This window comes from Mastigoproctus giganteus, chromosome 6 (assembly GCF_048544385.1).
Source record: "Mastigoproctus giganteus isolate SK-2022 chromosome 6, ASM4854438v1, whole genome shotgun sequence".
Classification (NCBI taxonomy): Eukaryota; Metazoa; Arthropoda; class Arachnida; order Uropygi; family Thelyphonidae; genus Mastigoproctus; species Mastigoproctus giganteus.
Genome location: NC_143580.1, coordinates 184,123,804 through 184,150,069, shown reverse-complemented (window position 1 = coordinate 184,150,069; position 26,266 = coordinate 184,123,804). Strand labels below are relative to the sequence as shown.

Below are 26,266 nucleotides of genomic sequence, written 5' to 3'. Positions count from 1 at the left end.
AGGAATTTATCATATGGTCCTTGATACTGCTACTCGGTTTCGGGCTGCAACTTTACCTTCACGGCTCTCTTTATCTGCACACTGGCCAATGTCACTGCGTTCTGATGACGGACTAGGCTTTATTTCTCCTTAGACTTCACTTATTTGCCCAGGGCTCTATTTCTCCTTTTGGCGCACTTGTCCGCATACTGCTCTACTGTCGCTTCCATCACTAGCCTTATAAAACAACTACTTAACCGTTCACTCCTATTCTTAAAACTTATCTAACCTTTCACAACTGACTACTCCATCTTAAAACTTTGCCAAACTTTCTTAACTCTAACAGACAGACCTAAACTTCATCAGAACCTACTCTTCAGGAACCACCTCTTTAGGGACCATCCTCATAACAAACACTGGAACAACCTCTCGGGAACCTTCTCTCTCAGGAAACTTTCGGGAACCCCTATTCCTCGCCTCACATCCCCTTTTGTATCTCCACTACCTCTCATTTCTAACCAATCATTCGCTACTTCGCCCCTCTCATCACCTATCTCATTCGCTCATTTCATTCCTATTGTCCTTTGTTGCCTGAACTTCCAACATCCAGAATTTTCGCGATCCTTCTAGAAGGATGGCCGGAAGTTCCGGGTCTTCTTGTGACCTCACATGCCCTTAATCCCCCATGAAATTTTTAAGTACTTACTCCCATTTTTGAATATCCTCCACTATTGTGTGCTGTCTCTTTCCCCAAATAGGTTTCGTAGCGGTCTATTGTTTGATTAAGGGTGGGGTTCTGCCTTCGCTCAGAATACTTTCACTATGAATTTTTTCCAGATCAGTGAATGTATTGTTCCGTGGGTTCGAAACCGTTTCCCACCCGTTGCTATTTCAATCAAAGACTTACTTAAAGATTTTTGGCCGAACAAGAGATATAATTAAGGCTGGGAGTGTCTGAACTACAGTTTTCAGTCTATTGTTTTCTAAAAACCCAGTATTTTTGCTGAAGGCTGACTGTTTAAAAATACAAATAATTTCTAATACTTAACAAAGCCACTATTAATAATATTTGTAAGGATGGGTCCTTACAATGCATTCCTCTCCCCCTAAAATTTATATGCCATATATAAATTTTATACACGTTCTTGATAGAGAGCCTACTCTCCTAGCCTACTTTTTACAATGCCCTACTTCCTCTTTCTGATCTATCTCTAAGTACATGCCGACTCCTTTATTTGCCCTTCTAAATTTTCTATATACAATTATATACATGAACATTACTTAAAATGTATATTTTGGCTTCACTAAAGCTACTCCCATCCCATATTTTCATCGAATACTGCTCCTAAATACATCTGCTGTATCCTGTTTATCTCCTTCAGTTTGTGGGCCTTCTCCTCATTGGAAGCTTCAGTTCTGCATTTCCACAATCCTTCGATTCTTTTAATTTCTGTTGTTCCATTTAATTTGTTATCATTCCCATCATCGTCATTTTCTCCCACTTTATGTGTTTTCTTTCCAGAATTTAAATTGACCCTTTCTCTCATTTCCAAAACTCCCACATGTAACATCCTTCCACTTTCTTGGCACTTTCTCTCATTATTCCTATTAGTTTTGTTCTTCTTCTTTAATTCCCTTAATTCTTCTTGAGGAACCAGAACTTTATCAACAGCGTTTGCCTTACACCTTTCTAATTCCTTCACACTCCTTCTCTTTGAAGATTCCCCTCTTTCTGTCTCATACTGGGCTCTGCTGCCTGCATTTTGCCTTCTGTCTACTTTAGGACTCACCTGGGTATTACTACCAAAGTTAATGGTGCCACTTCCCAAATCTATCTTGGCTCTTAATTTCTTTAGTAAGTCCGCGCCTAGTATCGCATCATGTCGACGACTGTTTACTCTGTTTGCCACTAAATATGAATGGGGCACACAACTTCATTATCAATCTCGACAACCATTGTTCACCTATCACTTTGTACAAGTTCCTTCACTTTCCTGATATTTTCGTCATTTTGTGACGTTGAAGGTCATCCACCAGATGATTCATCTTCATTGTTTCCTTGTCCATTTTTAAACTAATTAAACCTCTCATAAATGGTTGTTTTTTTCCAAAGCATCATCTTCATTAACTTCCCGTAATGCTTACAGCATCTCTGTAACACTTCTACCAAGTTTAAAGAAGAACTTGATGTTAGCACACTGTTCAAACTGCAACATTCTGCAGTCAATCAACTGTGATACACAAGTGTAGTGGTTGAGCCAGTTCCCACTTGGCATGCCTGCACACTAAGGTCAACATCCCACAGAATGTTATAGCTGTAGCATGTAAATACCAGTGTGTGATTCCAGAAACCTTTTGAATATGTCATATGAATATTATACATCGATGAGCCAAAACATTATGACCACCACGTGCAGCCAAAACAGCTCGTACCTGGCAAGGCATGGACACTACAAGAGTTCTAAATGTGTCTTGTGGTATTTGATACCAACATGTAACCAGCAGATCCTTTAACCCCTGTAAGGTCTGTGGTTGAGACTCCGCGGGCTAACTGTGCTAGCCAGGTGAGTAAAGTGCCTGCCTGGCAACCCAAAGGTCGCGGGGTTTGAATCCCTCCTCAGGCTTGGATCACAGTAAAATGCAAAAACTTTGGGAGGTACATTATGGCCACAGAAGCCGATGTGCCAACAACTAATAAAAAAAAAAAAAAAAAAAGACACTGCAGATCGGAGTTGCTGTTCCAGCACAAACCACAGATGCTCGATGCAATTGATGTCTGGGGAATTTGGAGGCCAGGGCAATACCTGGAAATCTTCCTCATGTTCGCAGAACATGAGGAAGATTTCCATGAACCAGTTTCGAACAATCCGGCCGGTGTGGCATGGTGCATTATCCTGCTGAAAGAGGCCCCAGGTGCCAAGCGATTTATTAGCAACTCCCAGCGATTTATAGAGTTTGGAAAAATATACCAGTTTCTTTAATTTTCATTGTTAACTTCCTTTCATTTTTGTAAAACAGCTCTTTGTCTTACAATCAGTAAGTGAAGACACAGAAAGGAAACTCTCCTTTCTTATTTTTTCTCTTATTCTCACTTTTACTAATCTAACACACAGTAGCCGCTTGGTCACTAAGTGGCACTGCTCTTGCCTCCACGTGGCGGGGCTGGTAACCTGGGAGAGGAAAGTAACACTCCCAGGGCCAAAAGAGCAAACATGAGTAGTAAAATAACTACTGATACTACAGGGCTTCAAGAGAAAGCCCTACCAAGTAGAGATACAGAAAAGACAAAGAGACAGAAGACAGATATGGACCCACCAAAAATACCGACATACATTGTTATACATGCGACAGGAGATCAGACATTAGGAGGCATGTCTCCCTTTGTAATTCAGAAAACATTAGAGGGTCTAGTAGGATCTCCCAATTCTGTTCGACGCCTGAGATCCGGGAACATGCTAGTGGAAACAGAAAGTTGTAATACCACACAACATGCTGAATTCTTCCAGAGGAGTGATCTCCGAGTGGGACCGACCTCTTAAATGTGTCAGAAGAAGAGCTCACAGAAGAATTGAAAAGCCAAGGGGTAACAGGAGTGAAGAGAATTAATATCCAAAGGGATGGAAATATAATTCCAATACTACCATTAGGGGTAAAGGGAAGGGTTATTGCTTCCGTAAAGGCGACTACGATGGACTGAGACAGTATTTAAATTCTATACAGTGGGACCAAATGATGATGTTACCAACAGCAAATTCAAAATGGGAAGCATTCAAAGAACTTATCTTGGAAGCTACTAGGCTTTACATACCAACTAAGAAATATTGTTCAAGGTTTAGGCCAAAATGGATGTCAGATGAACTAATGAGGCATATGGCAGAGAAGAAAAATGCATGGGATACTTACAAATTAACACATGACACAGAAGCCTATGATAGATACAAGTTGATATGCAACCAAGTTACAAAGGAGGTTAGGCAGGCGAAGGCAGATTACGAGAAATCCTTGGCAAGGGATGCAAAGAAAAACAGCAAAGAGTTCTTTACTTATGTAAACTCTAGAAGGAAAGGGATGAATCAGATTGGTCCACTTGATATTGATGGGTCAAGTGTTGATGATCCTGCTCAGGTGGCTAACAAACTAAATGAATATTTTGTATCGACATTCACACATGAGGAGTTATTCAGCGAGGGGAATGCCAGAGGTGTATTCAACTCTAGCAGTAAGTTACAGAATCTTGAAATAACTGGGAGTAAAGTGGAGGAGAAACTGTTGAAGATAAACACAAGAAAGGCACCCGGGGTGGAAGGGATCTATCCAGTTATATTAAAGGAGGCAGCAAAGGAAGTAAGCAAACCCTTAGCCATAATTATGAGAGCTTCCTTGGACTCAGGGGAGGTACCCATAGACTGGAAATGTGCAAATGTGACCCCAATTCACAAAGGAGGATCAAAGGCTGACACAAGTAATTATAGACCTGTGAGCTTGACTTCTGTTCCTGGGAAATTAATGGAGGCACTGGTTAAAGAAGCACTGCAAGATCGTCTAGACAAGACTTCAGTTATAGCTCGGACACAGCATGGTTTTGTTAAGGGAAAGTCTTGTCTGACCAACTTGATTGGATACTATGATGCAGTCACAAAAGAACTGGATGCAGGGAATAACTTTGATATTATATACTTGGATCTTAGAAAGGCTTTTGATACTGTTGCACATGCAAGACTGCTACACAAATTGGAGCAGTGTGACATTGGAGGCAAATTGCTGCTATGGATAAAGGGGTGGTTGAGGGGGAGAAGACAGAGAGTGGTAATCAATGGACACTGCTCATCGTGGACTGATGTTATTAGTGGAGTCCCTCAGGGCTCAGTGTTGGGTCCATTATTGTTTTCTGTATTTATAAATGATATTGATGATGGTATATCGGGATTAATGTCCAAGTTTGCAGACGATACAAAGGTTGGCAGGGTTGTCAAGGACACTACTGACACTATGCTTCTGCAACAGGATCTGGAAAGGTTGAGCAGATGGGCTGAGAGGTGGCAAATGAAGTTTAACATTGACAAATGTAAAGTACTACACATGGGAAACAGCAACCCCAGAGCAACGTATCAACTCTATGGTACAACACTGACAGTGGTAGAGAATGAAAGGGACTTGGGGGTGGTTGTGCAGGCAGATATGAAGTTCTCTGAGCAGTGCAGACGGGCTGCAAGAGTAGCTCATGGAGTATTGTCAATGATATACAGGAATTTTTCCAGCAGGGATAAGGAGGTGATTATTCCATTGTATAAGGCGATGGTCAGGGTACACCTAGAGTACTGTATACAGGTCTGGAGGCCTCATTTCAAGAAGGATGTAGAGCTGCTGGAACGAGTACAGAGAAGGGCAACAAGATTAGTGAATGGAACAAAGGGGTGCTCTTACGAAGAAAGGCTTAAGTTTTGCAAATTACAGTGTCTGGAGACTAGGCACCAGCGAGGTGATCTGATAGAGGTGTATAAAGCCTTGAATGGTTTAAGCATGCTCAATGCTGATGGGATTCTTCCTCTAGCTCAGAAAAATCACCTGAGAGGGCATAAATTCAAATTGAGGAAAGACAGATGTAGGATAGACGTGCGGAAATTTGCCTTTAGCTAGCGGGTGGTTGGTTGGTGGAACAGACTTCCATCCCTTGTGGTGGAGGTTGATAGCCTAAATAAGTTTAAGGCTCAGCTGGACAGGTATTTTGAACGAACAGAGGGGTGAAGTGGAAGTGGTTTTTTTTTTTTTTTTTGGCTGATGCTGCATAAGCTTGCTTTCTTGCATCAAATGCCTCTACTAATGCTAATGCTAAGAACTCTAATCATAACCTTTAATACTCCGAAACCTCCAACAACAGTCAAAGCAGGATATCTGAACTGCCAAGTAAGACAGTACATACCAAATCCATCGCGATGTTACAAATGTCAGAAATTTGGACATTCACAAATGGCATGCAGAAACTTGGCAACCTGTGCAAATTGTGGTTCTAAAGAACACAAGACTACAGATTGCTCTGCCAACACCTTGAAATGTACAAACTGTAAAGGGGAACGCCCAGCCTATTCAAAAATATGCAAAAAATGGAAACGAGAGAAACTAATTCAGAAATACAAAACTGAACACAACACAACATACTAAGAAGCAAGGAGAATAATACAGCCATGACCTACAAACAAGCCATCATATGCACAAGCAGTGATCCAATATAAATCAGTAGAAGTTCAAACTGAAATTTCCATGCTGCCAAAAGAATCACTTAGTGGATTAAAGGCACAAAAACAGGAGAAAATAGTGAATACTCCAATTTCTATTCACACAGAACAAATATCAACAAATCAGAACCACAACAAAGACCGAGGTAAATCTATAAACACCAAAGCAACCAAACAGATGGACAAAGAAAAAATAAACACATCTGAAGAACCAGTACTAGAAATTTTCACAGAAGAAGATATGGACATGGACTGGCCTCAATACCCTAAAAAAGATAAGACAAAATATAAGAATGCTCCATTTCGGAAGCAACCCGAAAACCCTAGGAAAACCCAATAATGGATCAGTTCATCCAGTGGAACTGTAGAGGACAATGAACTAATTATGACGATGTCCAGTATCTAATTACACACCATACGCCAATATGCTTTTTTCTTCAAGAGACATACCTTAGACAACAAGAAACCCTTTCAGTAAAAAATTATACAATGTATAGGAAAGACAAAACAAGAGATGGGCCAACACATGGAGGAGTCGCCATCTTGGTCCATAACCATAGCCCAACTGAACACATTCCTTTAAACAGCAACCTCAAAGCGATAGCTGTAAGAATAACACTAAGATTTTGAGTAACCATCTGTTCAGTGTACCTTCCACCAGGACCAGATATAACATTTGAAGAAATAGACCAACTAATCTCCAAAGTCCAATCACCTTTCTGTATAATGGGAGATATGAATGGGCATAATCATCTGTGGGGAAACACTGACATCAACAGACGAGGACGAATAATAGATCACCATAATCTTTCTCTACTTAACAACAGTAAACATACGTATTTTCACTTTCCTAGTCGTACAACCTCAGCAGTAGACCTAACCATATGCACCCCTTCACTCCTACCAGAATTAAAGTGGCATTAGCAAAGGTACATGATGCAAGAAAGCAAGCTTATATAGCATCAGCCAAAAAAAAAAAAAAAAACTCTTATTTCATCCATCCACTCGCTCCAAGTGTTTGCCAAGTTCTGCCTTGAATCTATTTAAGCTATCAACTTCTACAACCACAGATGGAAGTTTGTTCCAGCAATCAACCACCCGCTGGCTAAAGGCAAACTTCCGCACATCTATCCTACAACCCTCTTTTCTCAATTTGAATTTATGCCCTTTCAGGCGATTATTCTGAGCAAGAGGAAGAATCCCATCTACATTGAGCATGCTCAAACCATTCAAGGCTTTATACACCTCAATCAGATCACCTCGCAAGTGCCTAGTCTCCAGACACTGTAATTTGCAAAACTTGAGCCTTTCTTCGTAAGAGCAACCCTTTGTTCCATTCACTAATCTTGTTGCCCTTCTCTGTACTCGTTCCAATAGCTCTACATCCTTCTTAAAATGAGGCCTCCAGACCTGTATACAGTACTCAAGGTGTGGCCTGACCATTGCCTTATGCAAGAGGATAATCACCTCCTATCCCTGCTAGAAAAAGTCCTGTATATCATTGACAAGACACCATGAGCTACTCTTGCAGACCGTGTGCACTGCTCAGTAAACTTCATATCTGCCTGCACAATTACCCCCAGGTCCTTTTCATTCTCTACCACTGTCAGTGTGGTACCACAGAGTTGATACGTTACTCTGGGATTATTGCTTCCCATATGAAGTACTTTACATTTGTCAATGTTAAACTTCATTTGCCACCTCTCGGCCCATCTGCTCAACTTTTTTAGATCCTGTTGCAGCAGTGTACTGTCATTAGTGTCATTAAAAACCCTGCCAACCTTCATATCGTCTGCAAACGTGGACATTAAGCCTGATATACCATCATCAATATCATTTATAAATACAGAAAGCAACAATGGACCCAATACTGAACCCCGAGGGACTCCACTAATAACATTAGTCCACGAAGAGCAGTGTCCATTGATTACCACTCTGTCTTCTCCCACTCAACCATCCCTTTATCCATAGCAACAATTTGCCACCAATGCCACACTGCTCCAATTTGTGCAGCAGTCTTCCATGTGGAACAGTATCAAAGGCTTTTCTAAGATCCAAATGTATAATATCAAAATTATTCTTTGCGTCCAGTTCCTTTGTGACTACATCATAGTATCCAATCAAATTAGTCAGACAAGACTTCCCCTTAACAAGCCCATGCTGTGTCCAAGCTATAACTGAAGTCTTGTCTAGATGATCCTGCAATGCTTCTTTAACCAGTGCCTTCATTAATTTCCCTGAAACAGAAGTTAAACTAACAGGTCTGTAATTATCTGTCTCCTTTTGATCCTCCTTTGTGGATTGGGGTCATATTTGCACATCTCCAGTCCATGGGTACCTCCCCCTGAGTCCAGGGAAGCTCTCATAATTATGCTAAGGGTTTGCTTACTTCCTTTGCCGCCTCCTTTAATATAACTGGATAGATTCCATCCACCCCAGGCACCTTTCTTGTGTTTATCTTCTTGTGTGACAAGTAATAGAAAACCCATACAGCAGTGACCACTATCCAGTAATCACCACACCTACCAGAAACCTTTCCTGTCTTCTCAGCAGACCACCCCACTGGAAAATAGAAAAGAGCAACTGGGAAAAATTTAGAGAACTCGCAATATTTAATCCACAAAGTATTCAAGAAAAATCAGTCAATGAAGCTGTGAAACACGTCACAGACACCTTAATACAGGCAGCTGAGCAAACAGTACCCAGAACTTCAACTCCTTTTCCGCTACAGCCAAAATCCTGGTGGAATGATGACTGCCCGAGAACAAAAAGACAACAAAACAAAGCATGGAATAAGTTACGGAGATGTCCTACAACGGATAATCTTCTAAAATATAAACAAGCACGAGCACTAGCCAGGTATACTTGGAAACAAGCCAAAAAAAATTCCTGGATCTAGTTTACTTCCTCAATAAATAGAACAACAAATACACAGACAATATGGAAAATGAACGGATAATTCAAAAACCTACCATTCTTAGTATTACACTGGAATGGAGAAAGCATTACTGAATCTTCAGAGACAGCTAACATACTAGGAGAAACATTTGCCAAAGTATCAAAACAATCATATCGTGAAGAATTTTTGACCTATAAAGAGAAAACTGAGAAAGAAAAAAAAAAAAAAAAAAAACAGAATTAATTTTTTAACACCAAACATATTGAATCCTATAACCAACCAATTACATTGCATGAATTACGTGAAGCATTATCAAAAACAAAACCAAGTTCAGTTGGACCAGACAACATACACTATGATATGCTTAAACATCTGAAGCGAAAAGAAATAGAAAACCTTAAGCTGTACAATCGCATTTTTCAAGAAGAGCAGTATCCTGCTTGGCATCATGCAATAGTATTAGCTTTCCAAAAACTCAATAAAGACCAGAACAACCCAAACAACTATTGACCGATAGTGCTCACTAGCTGCTTGAGCAAAGGTTTGGAGAAAATAATCAACAAACGATTAATCAGGTTCTTAGAAACAACCAACTGGTTCAACACTATGCAATGCTGGTTTAGACATAATAGATCCACCTTAGATCGCCTCGTAAGAATAGAAACAGACATAAGAGATACATTTATAAGTTCAAAACATATGGTTACCATATTTTTTTATATAGAAAAGCATATGACACAGCATCGAGATGCGGTATATTACAAGACATCCACGATACAGGCCTCAGAGGACATTTACCACTCTTCATCCAAAACTTTATGAAAAATAGGACATTTCAGATCAGAGTACAGAACACCATGTCAAAAACCTATAAACAAGAAGTAGTAGTTCCCCCGAGATCTGTCCTCAGTGCTATACTATTCGTTATAAAAATAAATGGCATCACGAATCAACTGCCATCCATGGTGTCGCATGCACTATATGTAGATGACTTCAGTATATTGTATCAAGCACAGAATATGGGAACAATAGAAAGGCAACTACAATGTGCAATTAACAAAATCAGTAGTTGGGTCCAGAAAAACGGATTTAGAATTTCACAACAAAAAACAGTCTGCATACATTTCTGTAGGAAAAGAAACTTGCATCCTGACCCTGAACTAACAATAGAAGGTCACAAAATACCCGTCAAACAAAGCGTAAAATTTCTTGGACTCACTTTAGACAAGTTAACGTTCGTAGAGCATATAAAGCAATTACGAATAAAATGTATGAGACAACTTAATATCCTTAAAGTCTTAACATCAATATCTTGAGCAGCGCCTCCGTAGCCAGGTGGGCAGGGGCAGCAGTGCATAGCACACACTTCTTGATTAGACTGGGGTTTTGAGCCCGTGCCCACCAAATATGGAAAGGTCAGGGAATGACCACTGCACATCCCCGGAGCAATATGGCCTTAGTTGCTAATGCTCCTAAAAACCAAATAGCAAACAATATCTTGGGGAGCAGATCGTTATACCCTGCTCAACCTGTACAAAACACTAGTAAAGTCAAAAACAGATTACGGAGCACCCATTTATGCATCCGACAAAAAGAGCGCCCTCAAATGGTTAGATCCGATTCACCTTGGTGCACTACGAATAGCAACAGGAGCCTTCCACACAGCACCTTCGTACAGTCTTTATACAGAAGCTAATGAACTACCATTGTTCCTCAGGAGACAACAATTGGCCCTACTCTGTGCATACAAGATAAGATCCACAAGAGACCATCCGACTTGGACATCATTATTCTCACCAAAATGGGAAAACATATATAGGAATCGCAAAAGTGCAAACAAGCCTCTAGGAATCAGCCTAAAAGAGCTACTGACAACATATGATGTTAGCATAGATAATGTTGCAAATCTTGAAGGGCACATAATACTACCATGGATAAACCACTCCACAACTTGTGAATTCTCCACACAAACCTGATTACTTGTCAAACATAAACTTTCAACAACTGCATGCAACACATAGAACTAAATATCCCAACCATGTACCAATATATACAGATGGATCAAAATCAGAGAACCAAGTAGGAGCATCAGCAGTATTTCCAGACACTACCCTGGCACACCAACTTCCAAAAGAATGCAGTGTCTATACCGCAGAATTAGTAGCAGTTCAGGTAGCCCTGGAGTACTTCAGAACCACATATCATTTGAGAACAGTAATATATTCTGATTCATTAAGTGCAATACAAGTCATACAAACCACAACCAATATAACTCATCCAGTTCTCGTGCAAATTAAACGGATATTAACGGACTTAACAAAAGAAAAACAAGAAATACTTTTCTGCTGGATACCAGGACACAAAGGGATAAAAGGAAACAAAGAAGCTGACAGAATTGTGAAATCAACAACTAACCTCCAGAAACAACCTTTCCCAGTTCCGTATCAGGATTACAAACCAATCATTGAAAGCCGCTCTCTAACACAATGGCAAAAACTCTGGCAAAAACAAACCTCAAATAAATTATATGAAATAAAACCAAAAGTTGAACATTGGAAAACAAGCAGAAGGAAATCAAGGAGAGAGGAAGTCATTCTGACCAGACTACAAATTGGACATACACACATCACATTTGGCTATTTACTGTGTGCCGAAGAACCTCCAAGATGCCAAACAATCAGACATATACTCATAGAATGCCCAACCTATGAAAATGATCGACAAAAGATTTTCTCATCATTATATAAAGGAAATCAAAACATCACCCTTAAAGGTATCCTAGGTGACAAGGAACATGTATCAGACATTTTCAGATTCATGCAGACAATCAACGTCTACCATCTATTATAAATAAAGATAGTGTATATAATCACAGAAAATATTTAACTCCCATGCATTCGACCAAGATGTAGAGAATGCATATGCATACAATGAACATAATATAACAAACAAACTGGTGCACTATGATCTCCATTGTCAATGCACCAATAAACAACAACTAAACAACCTGCTGAACGACGGCACCGCTAGGGTGGAAGACTTGCCACGAAAGTGTGTACCTGGTCAGCAATGATGTTTAGGTAAAGTGTTCATTGTCTAACAGCCCCTGGGATTTCCCCCATCTCCACTTTGTGTACTCTGTTTGTGAAACACAGAACACTGTGAAGGCCAGAGATTTTAAAAAGTGTAAGGTACATGTTTATGTTGTGTAGTGTCATGTTGTGTTGTGTCGTGTTGTGTTGTTCCTCTGACCTTTTAGCCGTTGGGCCCCTAGTGCCCCCCCCACCACCGTTGCCCACACTTAGCCCCGAGGAGCTAGGTCAGGCATAGAGGGATCGCATTAGAAGTAAGTTTGCAGGATGAGGTCATCAGCAAAGGCTTGTGAATGAACCTCCTCGAGGTCAAGGCATAGAAATTCGTCCATCACCATGTTCCATAAGGTCAGCCGCAGGACCGAGCCCTGGGGGCAGCCACAGTGTATCCATCTTGTGAGTTTCTGATAAGAAGCGTTTACTGTAATCATCCTATTTGAGAGGTAGCTTTTCATGATATTGAACAAATTGTCCGGTACATTTGCTTGCCTGAGTCTGCGGAGGACGCTCGGCCACCATAGAGTGTTGAATGCCCCCGTGAAATCAATTATAATCATCAGGAAGTATTTCCTGTCTGCTTGGCGGGCCTCAGTGAGCAGTGCTTGTAGAGCATCAACCGTGGAAAGCCCCAGTCTGAAACCATATTGGTTTGGTGATACTAGGTTTGCTTTCTCATAATGGCTTTGGATCCGTACATGGAGGAGATGCTCTAGGAGCTTGCTGCATACGAACAATAGGGCTATGGGCCTGTATGAACTTGGTAGATGTGGTGGTTTTGTCGGATTTTTAAGGATCAGTTTCATATTTGCAACCTTCCAGTCATCCGGGAAGGTGTCAGTGTGTAGGCAGAGATTGAATAGGTGCAGCAGTAGCTCCGGGGCAAGCTCCACAACCTTCTCTACAATCTCAGGCTCGATCAAGTCGGGCCACGGACATTTTTTCCCTTTGATAAGTGCTGCTCTGGCTAGGAGTTCTTCCTGTGTGAACTGCGGTTCAACTTGTCCAGTCCAATAGGTTTCATTTTCTCTGCAGATCTCATGCTGCTCAGTTGTTGTTGTATTAATGTTTAGATGAAAAACATTTAAGATATTTGAGACTGAGTCCCTCCAGGTGGTGGATAGGTTTCTCTGTGGGGTTTCTGTAGTGGTAATGTTTATGTAGGTGATAGACATCAGAGTGCCCGGCACATGGATGACTGAACCCAGGGTATCCCAGCAGAACATCACCCAAAGCATGAGCCGCTGCCACCGGCTTGTTTTCGTCCCATGGTGCATCCAGGTGGCATCGCTTCCCCAGGTAAATGATGCACCTGGCCGTCCACATGGTGCAACAGGAAACATGATTCATCGGAACAGACAACCTTCTTCCAGTCACTCAAGGTCCAGTTTCGATGCTCGCGTGCCCGTTGTAGGTGCTTTCACTGGTGAACTGTGGTTAGCATGGGAACTTGGAGCGGCCTGCAGCTACACAGCCTCATTTTCAGCAGGTTTCAATGTACTGTGTGATGTGACACATTACTCCTGTCACTAGCATTCCAATTACTGGCAAGTTGCGCCACGTACCATCGGGAGAGCCTTCGCTCACCTCGAGCATCGATGAACCATGGTTGTCCAACATTTCACCAGCAGTTCGTGGGTTCCCCCCTCCTCGGACCACTTTTGGTGGGTACTAACCACAGCTGACCGTGAGCACCCCACCAGCCATGCTGTTTCAGATATGCTCTGACCCGATTGTCTGGCCATTACAATTTGGCCTTTGTCAAACTTGCTTAAGTCTGCTGCCTTTTCCATCTGAAGAACAAGAGCAACACTGATTAACAGAGCTCAGTATCGGGTGTTTTTTATACAGTATCCCAACCTGCGCGCGCACCGTAGTTCATCTGCAGTTGCTTCGATTTGCATAATGACTCACTGGTCATAATATTTTGGCTCATCGGTGTAGCTCTCGTGTGTCACAGTATTGGAACATGTTTGTGTAATACATAAATGTAACAGAAATGTAAAACCAATAGCACCACAGGGAAATACATATAAGATTCAGTTAAATATAAGCTTTTTTTTTTTTTTTTCCTCTTTTTTTTACATAGTGTTATATACAAATTTAGCTTTATATACATATATTATAGTTTGACCTTATTTATTACAAATTTTTTTTGTTCTTTCTTATTTGGAAATAAAGAATAACATTATCATAAAATGCAAAGCTAAATTATTGAGGTAGCCATTTATATATACCATTTTGCTATATAAACAAAAAAACTTTTTGTTTGATATTTAGACCAAGCCACTCTGTCGAACTGGAACGTTGTGCTTCTCTTTTGCCACTGATCTTCCTAATGTAGTATATCTTCATAACGTTCATCATAAAACTAATTTGGTCCGGATATCAGACTCTGCATCACAGCAACGGAGAGGCCGACCAGGTAGAGCAATATTGAATAGAGTACGGAGGCGTTTTTCTGTTAGGGAACCTGATAAAGCAGGGAAGGTGTAAGTATTTGGAACCTATGATTTATCAGATGGAAATTATAGCAATGGAAAATGTTATGAATGTTTGCATTACAGTAGACTTTCGAAATAGTGTCACCTTTGGGGTTCGAGGTGCCATTTCGATTTTTCCATTATCTGGAAATTTTTTTTAATGTATTTAATGCAGAAATAATGAGGCCAAATAAGAAATTGAGAGACTAAGAATGCAATTTTATTAACTGTACATAAAAAAAAAAAAAAACATGTTGACGATTCAGTGTTATATTTTGCCATTAATAACTTTCTGCTTACACCACATTCTATTTTCTTTATTATATCAAGCTGACCGGGCTAGCCGGGTGGGTAAAGTGCCTGCCTGGCAACCAAAAGGTCGCGGGTTCGAATCCCACCTCGGGCTTGGATCAAAGTACTGCAAAAACCGTGCAAAAACAGAAGCCGACGCACCAACAACTACAAAAAAAAAATTTATCAAGTTTAGTCTCCAAGGGTAGCACAGGGGTATTGTCATCATCCTCCCCACACCGTGTGGAAAAGGCCCGGGTTCGAATCCTGTCAATGATGCGAGGAACTTTTATAGGCTTTTTTCACTCTATGACTGAGTTAGTGGGCCTCTGGCGTAACTGGCAAGGTTTTTTCCCCAGAAATGGATTTTTCGTCCTGTTGTTCTTTGTATGAGGTTTAAACTTTAGGAGCCATAGTGAGGGGTTTTTAATTTAAAATAAATGTAAAACAGATTTAGTTTTTTGGGTTATTTATTTTTCCCAGTACAATAAATAGACCAGCAGAGGAGGGGAAAAAAAATCTCATATTCAATAACATTTCATGTTTTGTACTGTAAGTGGAATTTTACTGTCATGTTAGGTGCAACATTAGACTGCAATGTGTTAATAACAGTGTGTGTATATATATTTGAAGTTGCTTTAAAATTATTAAAATAAACTGTGTACAGAATTATTTACAAAGGGTGATGCTGTTTTATTTTTATATTCATAGATACATGCATTTATGACATTTTTTAGACCTCTGACTGTGGAATTTATTATTACATATTGGGCAGTGCCCAGAGGCAGCATTTTAACATGCAGTAATTCATGAGGAGAGCAAAGTTTGCAATGCAGCATCATTACTAAAATATCTCATATTGTGAAATCCTTTGCAGCAATTTGCCTAGCAATTCACTTTGAAATAAGTAACACTTCTCCAAAAATAGAGAAGACTGTTGTTTCTTATTCTCGGTTTGGTGCTGCCACCACCACCACCCAGATAGCTGTGTTTCGCATATTTTTGTTCCCTCTTCAGTGGGTAGGCACCATGAGTGTAGGACTAGGCAACAGAAGTGCGGTGCATAATGGCCTTTAGCTGCTGTTGTGCCGTAAGACCTCCAACAACAGCAACAGAAGTGAAATATTTTCACAGTATAAGAGATACCAAAAGATGTGCGAATTTAATGCAATGCATTTATGGCCTTTGTAAGCCTCCGAACTACAGAATTTACTAATACATATTGCATAGTGCTAAAAGGTATTATTTTAACTCATAAAGAGGCCAAACAAAGTTTTTGCAAACCTTGTAGCTCATGAAACATGTATCATTAAAATGATATATTTGGGCACTATCCAATATGTGTTAGTAAATTCCTCGTTCAGAGGCCAACAAAGGCTATAAATGCATCACATTAAATTCACACACCTTTTGGCATCTCTCATACTCTGAATGTATTTCACTTGGTTGTCTATGTCTATATTCGTGGTGCCTACCCACCGAAGAAGGGATAGAAATTCCTGAAACGGTGCTGTCTCGGTTGATGGTGGCACAAAACTGAGAATAAGTAACAATAGTCTTCTTTATCAGGGAAGTGTTAAATGCCAGGCAACTTGTAAATAATTTCGCATTATGAAATATTATAGTAATGATGCTGTATTTCAAACTTTATTTGCTCTTTTAATCAGTTGCTGTATATTAAAATGCCTTTGAGCACTAGCCAATACATATTCATATTCAGTCGATTCCGGTTATTTGGGGCACATCGGGACTAGTGTATTTTGGCCTAATTAAGCGGCTGCCCCAATTATGCGAAGTTTCACATAAATAGTTAAAAATACAGCTTTACGATTGATTTTCTGTACAATCAAATCACGTTATGATGGACTCACCATAGTAAAGTACCATTCACTATACGATATGTAGTAAGCGCCATCATTGTGATCATGTTTGTGAGTTAAAGTTTAATTCTATTAAACAGAAATTCTAATTAGCGAAAAAAAAATAGGAGAAATATTACCCACAGGCTATAAAAGTAAAGACATACTGTATTAAGTACAAATTTAGATTTTATTACGTTACCAATTAAAAAATTAAATGATATGTGAAAATCGGAAGAATATTTTTCACAGATTAGCAAAATAAAAATAAATTTACGCTTACATGCATAGCTTAATTAATATGTACTGTAATATGTACATACTAACTAGCTGACATTTCTGTTCACTGACATTTGCCGATGGGGTTAAAATTTAAAACAGTAAAAAGCAATCAATAACAAAGAACACGGCACACACATACACAAATCGCAAGTAACGCGATACTCACAACTGAGAATGGAGTAACAAGAGTCACAAAGCTTAAAAAATAGGAATGAAGAGCAGATTCTGAAAATTAATTTTTTTTTATATGATTGAAGCACTAACAGAAAAGCCCAATAAACAGGGGACTGCTAATTGTTTTTATTATTTTATGGTTGTGACCTCCAGAAATCCGACCGAACCATGGAGTATTTTCGGAGACAGTCGTAGGGTAATCTCGAGTGCTGCAGTCTCCTGCCTGATTAAACGGCAAGTTGTTCCAATTAAGCGAAGTAAACCCTGGCTATTTTCTCGATTGGATTCTGTTCTTTAAGATTTGTCCCAAATAAACAGCTGGCCCGATTAACCAGTGGCCCAAATAACCGGAATCCACTGTATAATTAAAACATTATTTTATTTTATTCAGTCTAAGCCATAGGTGGCTAACTCGTATACAGCCTGTTAGCCAGAGTTTCTCCATTTAAGAAATATATAATGTTTCCAAATATTAATAGTGGTTACACATATGAAAAAGATATAAATAATAACACGTGTAAAGTAGTTGAGTTAAACATACATTTATAATTTGGCATGGTATATTTTCAGGTTGACTGTACATATCAGTGTCTCTTGAATACCATTTGGACAATTATCCACTAATCTCCATTAGATGGGGCAACATTCAGTTAATAGATGCTAATTCAGGAATAATACAATGTTATTAAAAGAAGATAGCAACTATCAAAGGATGAAGTGAATTATTACAGACTTATAAGCTTGATTTCCAGGTAAGGAAATGGAGTCAGCAATTAAAGAAGTAATTTGCTGGATCATCTTGACAAGAATGCAGTTATGCAGTGAATTTGTTAAGGGAAGATCTTTCATGGCCAATCTGATTAGCTACTATGATGCAGTAACAAAGGAACTGGATGCAGAAAATTATTTTGACATTATATATTTAGATTTCAGTAAACCATTTGACAGTGTTCCCCATGAATGATTGCTGTACAAATTGGAGCAATGTGGCACTAAGGGGAAGTACTGCTGTGGATAGAGGGATGTTTGGGTCTCAGAAGACAGATGGCGGTTATTGTTGGGCACTGCTCCTTCTTAGCCTAATTTTAACTGTAAGGGTCCAGTGCTAGGCCCTTATTTACAGAATAACATACCAATTTAGTGGTATTGCACTGAAGGTGGGGAAGAATGAAAAAGACCTAGGGATAATTGTACATTCTGACATGAAGTTTTCTGAGCAGTGCAGGTTGGCTGTTAGGACAGCTCATGGGGTTTTGTTAATGACTCATAGGAATTTTGCCAGCTGAAACAGGGTAGTAATTATCCTGATATATGTGATAATGATTTAGGTGCATCTTGTACACTGCCTCCAGGTCTGGAAGCCTCATTTTAGGAAGGATGTGGTTGGAATAAGTGCAGAAAAGAGCAACTGAATTAATCCAAAACACAAAAGGGGGGTTACCCTTACCATAAAAGATTTCAATTCTTCAAATTGTGGTGCTTGGAAACCAGGTGCCTGAGAGGGGATCTTATTGAAGTACTTAAGGCTTTAAATGGATTGAGGTAAATTAAATGCTGATGGCATCCTTACTTTTTCGGGTGTCACACATAAGGGGACAAATTGAAATTGAAAAAAGATGATTGCAGAATAGATGTACAAAACATTTCCATCTAGTGTTGTGGAAGTGAGTAGTTTGAATAAATTTAAGGAAGGTTTAGACAAATTGTTGAGTGAATGTAGAGATGAAGATGGGTCCCCCCCCCCTTTTTTTTTCCAATTCTATATAAGTTTACTTCCTTGTATCATTTGCCACTACTAATACTGCTATCCTAGAAGATCACAGTTGTGCCACATACAATTTCTTTTTGTATCCCAGATACAGCAAGAGTGAATAAATTAAGAAAATAAACATGAACACAGCACTTTGTTAGATAAGATAGACTACCTGAAGAAAAGGGTTAATATCCTGGAATAAATTAAACTGAAGGCTCATCAAGCACTCATGTGTCCAGTACAAAGGCTTCTTTCATGTATCTTATCTATCTGCAGGAAATGATTACTGAGACAAGGCACTGATCCCAAGAAGTTGTAATACTTTGTGTCTCAGTTGTGAGAAAATGGATAGAACCAGTATGTGTTCCAGACTTAAAGAATAATTTAATAAAAAAAAAAATAAAAAAACTTAAACTTTTCTGTTTGCAACCTTGACTGCTGTTAGTACAAGGTACAGTCAAAACATTCTCAGGAATACATTGCAATAAACTTTCAGAAATGGGAGAGTGGGAAACATATGTCGAGTTCAGCACACTTATCTGAAAGTAATACTCTGTAAGTTATTACACATTTAGATTGTTGAGTGGTTATCAGTGGAAATCCATACTTACATGCATAAGGTGAAGTATTGGGTTCTGCTAAAAAATCCTTCATCTGAAACCTTTGCATTTTTACAATAAGGATTTGATGAATCAGCCAAGTGTACAAGTGGCATAAGTTACTACTGATGTGAAGAACACTATTTTTAAAAGGAATTGTTTAAAAGCGCATGCATTTACTAATTTGGAGAAAGGGAAAACATTCTGGAACTTTTTTGAATATGCAATATATTTTGGCACAGCAAAAAAAAATAGTTTGTTGGTGGAAATACAAGAATTAGAATTTCACTATATTAGTTTGCTGAAAATGATTTTCACTATGCTTAATTTGGATGACTTGACTTCTTTGAAATAAAAGTTCTTTTGTTTCAGTGCAGACAGGCGATCTCGTCTTATTTCTGGACCAAGTAATTTTAATCATATTTCACATATGGGACCTGGAAAAGGAATAAACCTTCAAAAATTAGTGGATATACCTCAGGTATTGAAATAATATTACTTTTCAGTTTATATAAACAAAGCAGTTAATGTTTGATTTCTCTACAAGTAACTACTTACATTAAAAATTATGATGAATTATAAATCTAATCAAATAAATACCATCATAGGGAATCAACTGGTACCAGTAAGAGTGTATATAAAAATCATGCATAATGCATTTTAAAGAAGTTTAAATATTTTTAACTTTCACTAAACTGATTTTCATTTCATAAAGATTTAATTTATGAATGGTATTATCATATAGCTTTGTATTACATTACTATATTGCTTTTGTGTGTATGTATGTTTGTTTATTGGTTTTTGGTGAAGATTTGGTGCATTGGTTACTCTGCACATAATGTGCCAGTTCATGTAGTGTCTGTCATGTGTATTATGCCAGTATAAGTGCGTGTTCACAGATCAGATTGCATGTTGTGCAAGCCGATAAACCCACACTTACTCATGCAGAAAATCCTGCTTCTTCTACTAGAGAGTAGTATTTAAAAATTCTTTCAGTCTCCAACAAGATTTGAACCAAGACTTTTCCAAAAAATAAAAAGTGGTGAACCCACTGTACTTATAGAAGTTATGTATCGGTGCACTTAAGTACCAACTTTGTTACAGACTCCTCTTTGAAATGCATAATTAAACAGCCCAATCTGTTCGTAAACATGATGGAAGAATAGTAACATGGTTATGTGAAAAGTTATGCATAATTACTGATGTTATTAGTAATTTTTTACAGATAAATAAGGGCTGTTGTGAGAGAAGGAATGGCTGGAGACATTCACTTGGAAAAAATAAAAATATAACACAGTCATTATACAAAAATTAACATTAGTAGAGGTATACGATACAAGAAAGCAAGCTTATGCAACATCAGCAAAGAAAAAAAAAAAAAACTGCCATTTCACCCCTCCATTCATTCCAAATGCCTGTCCAGATCAGCCTTAAATTTATTTAGGCTATCAACTTCCACAACAAAAGATGGAAGTCTGTTTCACCAATCAACTACCCGCTGGCTAAAGGCAAATTTCCGCGCATCTATTCTACAACTGTCTTTCCTCAGTTTGAAACTGTGCACCCTCAGGTTCTTAATCTGAGCAAGAGGAAGAATCCCATCAGCATTGAGCTTGCTCAACCCATTCAAGGCCTTTTATAACTAAGGAATACAACACAGCATACCCTTGTACTTCTTGGGAATTTCTGATACACTGATTATTTAAACTACAGTGCACCATTTCCAATGGTAATCTTATTTGTGTGGTTTGTTGCATATTTGTATACTGGTGTGTCCTTTAAGTAAATTTTAATATTCTGTATGGCTGAAAAACTCAGTATAACTTATGGGGAACTCTACTCCTTCCATCTGAGGTTATCTAATTACAGCCCCAGTTGAGAGATTCCTTTAATCTTCAATGAGGTTCTGACCCAGAACTTTCCCAATTAGTGCCAGTGGAAAATCCATTATACTGTTATAGATGACAATACTGTTATACCCTATACCTTATGAGATCACGTAGCAAATCACCTGCCCATTTGCATTAAAGATAGCTATAATATGTATGGGGAGTGATATTGAAAGCAGCCCAATTGGAAAGGCCATATAGTTGTGTAGTATTTTCCATCAACAGACCCATTACAATACAGCAAAGTGAATCTTATGGATGTGTGAACATATTATTTTTTTTATTGGATAGTGTAAACTAGCTGGACACAATTTCTGACCAGTTTCCAGTCAGATCTGACAAGATGATGTACTGTGCTATTGTTCAAGGTTGCATTTTAGTAGTTTAAGGATTACATGTAGTCTTATTATGTAGCATGCACAGTCCCTAAGCTTGAATTCCAATAATACCATAAAGGATAAGATCAAAAAGGCCTAATTAATTCCATTCTGTCCTCACAAGAAGAACAAAGGAATGTTGTTGTTTTCATGGTGTAACTGCTGGGAGTCATGATGAAACAACTAAATATATGTGCGGTGTTAGGGTAACTAAGAGTAAGAACAAGAGTATGTGTACTTCCATGTTACACCAATGCTAGGAGTAAAATAAATTTGATGGATTTTAAGTGCTCGTCAAGACATAAAAGGTGGATATTGTTGGGATATCAGAGACATGGTGTCACACAGATATAAGGAATGCATAATTGGAATTTGGGGTATACAGTGTGTACAGAAAGGATATGAAGGGAAGAGGGGGGTGGGGGGCTGCTGTTAGTTAAGAAACACATCTAAGGAAGTGCATCCAGTAGACATGGGTAGACAGTGCAATGTTGAGTCAGTTTGGTGTGACATAAACACTGGGAAGTGTGTGTGTTTTAGGCCTAATTTCTCTGATGAATTCAATGTCTTATAATTTGGGGATTTTAACTTCCCATATATTGACTGGAACTTGGGGGTTTGTCACTTGCACACTAGCAAGCCTTTTTGTGGATTTATTGGATGATTATTTTCTACAGCAGCATGTTCGAGAGGCAAAACCAGAAGGAGTAATACTCTTGATCTGATTATCAGCAGTGATTATTCATGCATTAGGAATCTGCAGATAAAGGAACCACTAGGTAGCAGTGATCACAGTGTACTGATGTGGGATTTACTTAAAGATGTAACTACCATCATGGGTAAAGGGAAAAGTTTTTACTTTCGTAAAGGTAACTACAGCTGTCTCAGACAGTTTTTAAATTCTATACAGTGGGACCAACCGATGATGTTACCAACAGCAAATTCTAAATGGGAAGCATTCAAGGAATTAATGTTGGAAGCTACTAGGATTTTCATACCAACTAAGAAATACTGTTCAAGGTTTAGGCCTAAATAGATATCAGTTGAATTAATGAGACATATGGCAGAGAAGAAAAATGCATGGGATGCATATAAATTATCAGGTGACACAGAAGCTTTGGCAGATATAAGCTAGTCTATAATCAAGTCACAAGGGAAGTTAGGCAAGTGCAGGCAGATTATGAGACATCTTTGGCAAAGAATGTGCAAAGACTTCTTTACTTATGTAAACTCTAAAAGGAAGGGGATGAATCAGTTTAGTCCACTTGATATTGATGGTTCAACTGTTGATGATCTTGCTCAGGTAGCTGACAAACTGAATCAGTATTTTGCATCTACATTCACACATGAGGAATTCTGTAGCAAAGTGAAGGCCAGAAGTTTATCAAACTATAACAGGGAGCTAAATGATTTTGTAATAACTGAGAGCAAAGTGGGGGAGAAGTTGTTGAAGCTAAACATAAGAAAGGCACCTGGGGTGGATGGGATCTATCCAGTTATATTAAAAGAGGCAGTAAAGGAAATGAGAAAGCCCTTAGCCAAAATTATGAGAGCATCATTTCATTCAGGGGCAGTCCCTAGGGACTGGATATTTGCAAATGTTTTCCCAATTCACAAAGGGGGATCAAAAGGTGACACGAGTAATTACAAACCTATTAGTTTAACTTCTGTTTTTGGGAAAATAAAGGAGTGACTGGTTAATAAAGCATTGCAGGATCATCTAGACAAGACTGCAGTTATAATTTAGACACAGCAAAAGTAGGTAATGGACAAAAAGTTATTCATGAACATGTGAAAGTTCTATATAGTGATGCTGCCCCTTCTGAATAGCAGATAAAATTTTGGTCTAAGCATTTTAATTGGGATATGAGAATCCTAGAAGATAACCACCACTTGGGATGACTAATAGAAGTGATAACTTCAGAAATATTTTTTAAAAAAATCAAAGAAATCAGGATAGACATATTTAAACATCTCTGGTTACCAGAGAAAGTAATATTTCTGAGGGGGGTCATACTTAGCACTCTCCATGAATATTTGCACATGTCATAAGCATGTAAGGTCAGTTCTGACTGGTTGCCAAGAGTGGTTATACCCGCTTCAGGGCTCTGATTTGTGAGGAAATTTTACACCTGCATGATGCAGATCCATATGGGTTTCTTTCAAGAATGATGAAATTTTGAATCATCACTGCCCAAAAATGTAGGACTCAAGCTTATACTGGGAAGATCGTGCCCACCATTTTTTGGGAGATGTAGAAGGAATTCTTTTGATAGACTACATGCCACATAAGAAAACAGTGACCAGAGATTCCTGTGTTGCCGTTCTCAAAAATTTAAGACAGACCATAAAGCCAGGATGAAGACCCCCCCCCCCAAATCCTCTCTATCCTCAGAATTGAGGATATATACTGAAATTTAAGGTGAAATTTGATACTAGGTGTCTTCTTTCTCTATGCCAATGTTCCTGTTTACTCTACACTCTGTACCTGGGCCCTAGTGATTATTTTCTCTTCATAAATCTGAAGAAACACTTGCATGGCACCAGTTTTCATGTGATAATGATCTCAAGGCAGTTGTAAATGGCTTTTACAGAACCAGAACTTAACTTTTACAGAACCAGAAAACTTTTTTTTCTTTTCTTTTTTTTATGTATATTGAACTCAGCATGATGTATAGTGGCAGACAAAAAAACTGCATCACTTGTGAATTTTGCAAATAATGTGTTTTTCACTGCATTGTGAGTTGCAGAAATGTTCAAAATACATTTGTTAGATGAGATATATCTCTGTGAATGAAAGCCAATAAAAAGATTCCATCTGATATACCTAATTGCCATAAATATCTTCCCAAAGGATAAAATGCGTAATTAATGGAAATTGAGAAATCACGCAAATGGCAATGATGACAACCAAACATACGTTTTATTGCATTTACATGTACAAACTGAAATGACATGTTAATGTAATAGTATTATGTACTGTAAATGAGCAAAATAAATCCTCAATATTTTGTTGTTGAACCAGTATCTCCAAATGTAGCTATTGGGTCAACAAAGGCTGCTTTTTCTTGGGCCAATAGGCATGCAGACCACATTCTGAAAGCCATCTTTGGATAATTCGTGCACTTGTTTCAACACCAGAGGCATTCTCAAAGTCCAGTTTTAGATCAGGAGCACTAGCATGGCAATTACAAAGTCATAGTTATTTCAAATATAGATCTTGGGAAGGCTTAGTCACTCTCTTACGGCCCGATCCAGGTCTTCTCTTCACATCACTGGTTTCATGCTTCCATTTCAGCACCCGCGATACTGTTGACAGCCTGTTTTATCAGCGATAGCACGCTTAGAAAGCCCTTCTTGGGACAAAGCAACAGCTACACTTTTTTTTTCTTGGTGTCAGCGGCACATATGGAGCCATGCTTACACCTTTGCAAAACAGGATATTAATGAGCATGTCTACCCTTCCAACACCATATTTATAGAAATGGCTGATGTAATATAAGTGTTATCTGATGCAATACCTTTGCTTTACGACAAACAAATGACTGCAATCAAACAATATCTTACACGTTTCACTACAAATGTTACTTTTTTTAAGGTGATAGTTTTTTTTTTTTTTTTTTTTTGTATGCCACTGTATATTGAAGGGAAAAAATTAAGCTTTGTTTTCTTTATTACTGAAGTTGATCCCTTTTTTTTAATGATCTTGTTGCTTTTTTTGTAATTATCAAAAAATACAGCATTTGAATGTGTGATCTGCATTGTGGTTTTGCTTTGACTTCACTTTTTGGGATCTCCGTGTTCTTTTGTGATTTGTTGTTGTATTATAATTGACTAGTTTTTTAACCCCCCAGGTTAATTTTTTTATATTTTTATTTTTTTTTATGAGAACCTATTGTACTTAGTACCGTGCTTGGATTGGAGGTTGAGATGATGAAAGAAGATATTTGTTGACATTGGACTTGAACTTCTGTAGACTGTAATTTTCAGGAAATACGTATGAAAGAAGGTTGTTCCAGAAAACAGCAGTTGAATGAATAAATGAGGAAGATGAAAAGTTGGTTCTGTGGGTTTGAAGTTGGACAGTAAATGGATGTTGGCTGGTGGCGGCACGTGTTCGGACTGTTTTGAAAGAGAGAGTGGCAATTATAGAAGCCAATTCAGAAGAACAGTGCCCATGGAAGTATCTGTAAAAGAGGCATGCAGCAGAAACAGTACGTCTATGAGACAGCGAGTGAAGAGACTTTGTTAAAGATGAGTCATTAATTAACCTAACTGCCCTCTTCTGAATGGAATCAAGAAGCCTGAGAGGTTTTGGAGGCACCACCCCAGATGTGGGAATAATATTCCATGGCAGGG

The 26,266-nt window shown here is 38.6% G+C and overlaps 1 protein-coding gene across 1 annotated transcript in view; it reads left to right on the top strand.

Moving 5' to 3' along the window:
• Nucleotides 1-26,266, top strand: part of LOC150084800 (serine/threonine-protein kinase Genghis Khan-like) — a 477,571-nt gene that overhangs the window by 437,058 nt on the left and 14,247 nt on the right. The window contains exons 36-37 of the mRNA XM_090376356.1: nucleotides 14,481-14,692; nucleotides 20,014-20,122. Coding sequence (XP_090232482.1) covers nucleotides 14,481-14,692; nucleotides 20,014-20,122 — 321 coding nt within the window. The remainder of the gene's footprint in view (nucleotides 1-14,480; nucleotides 14,693-20,013; nucleotides 20,123-26,266) is intronic.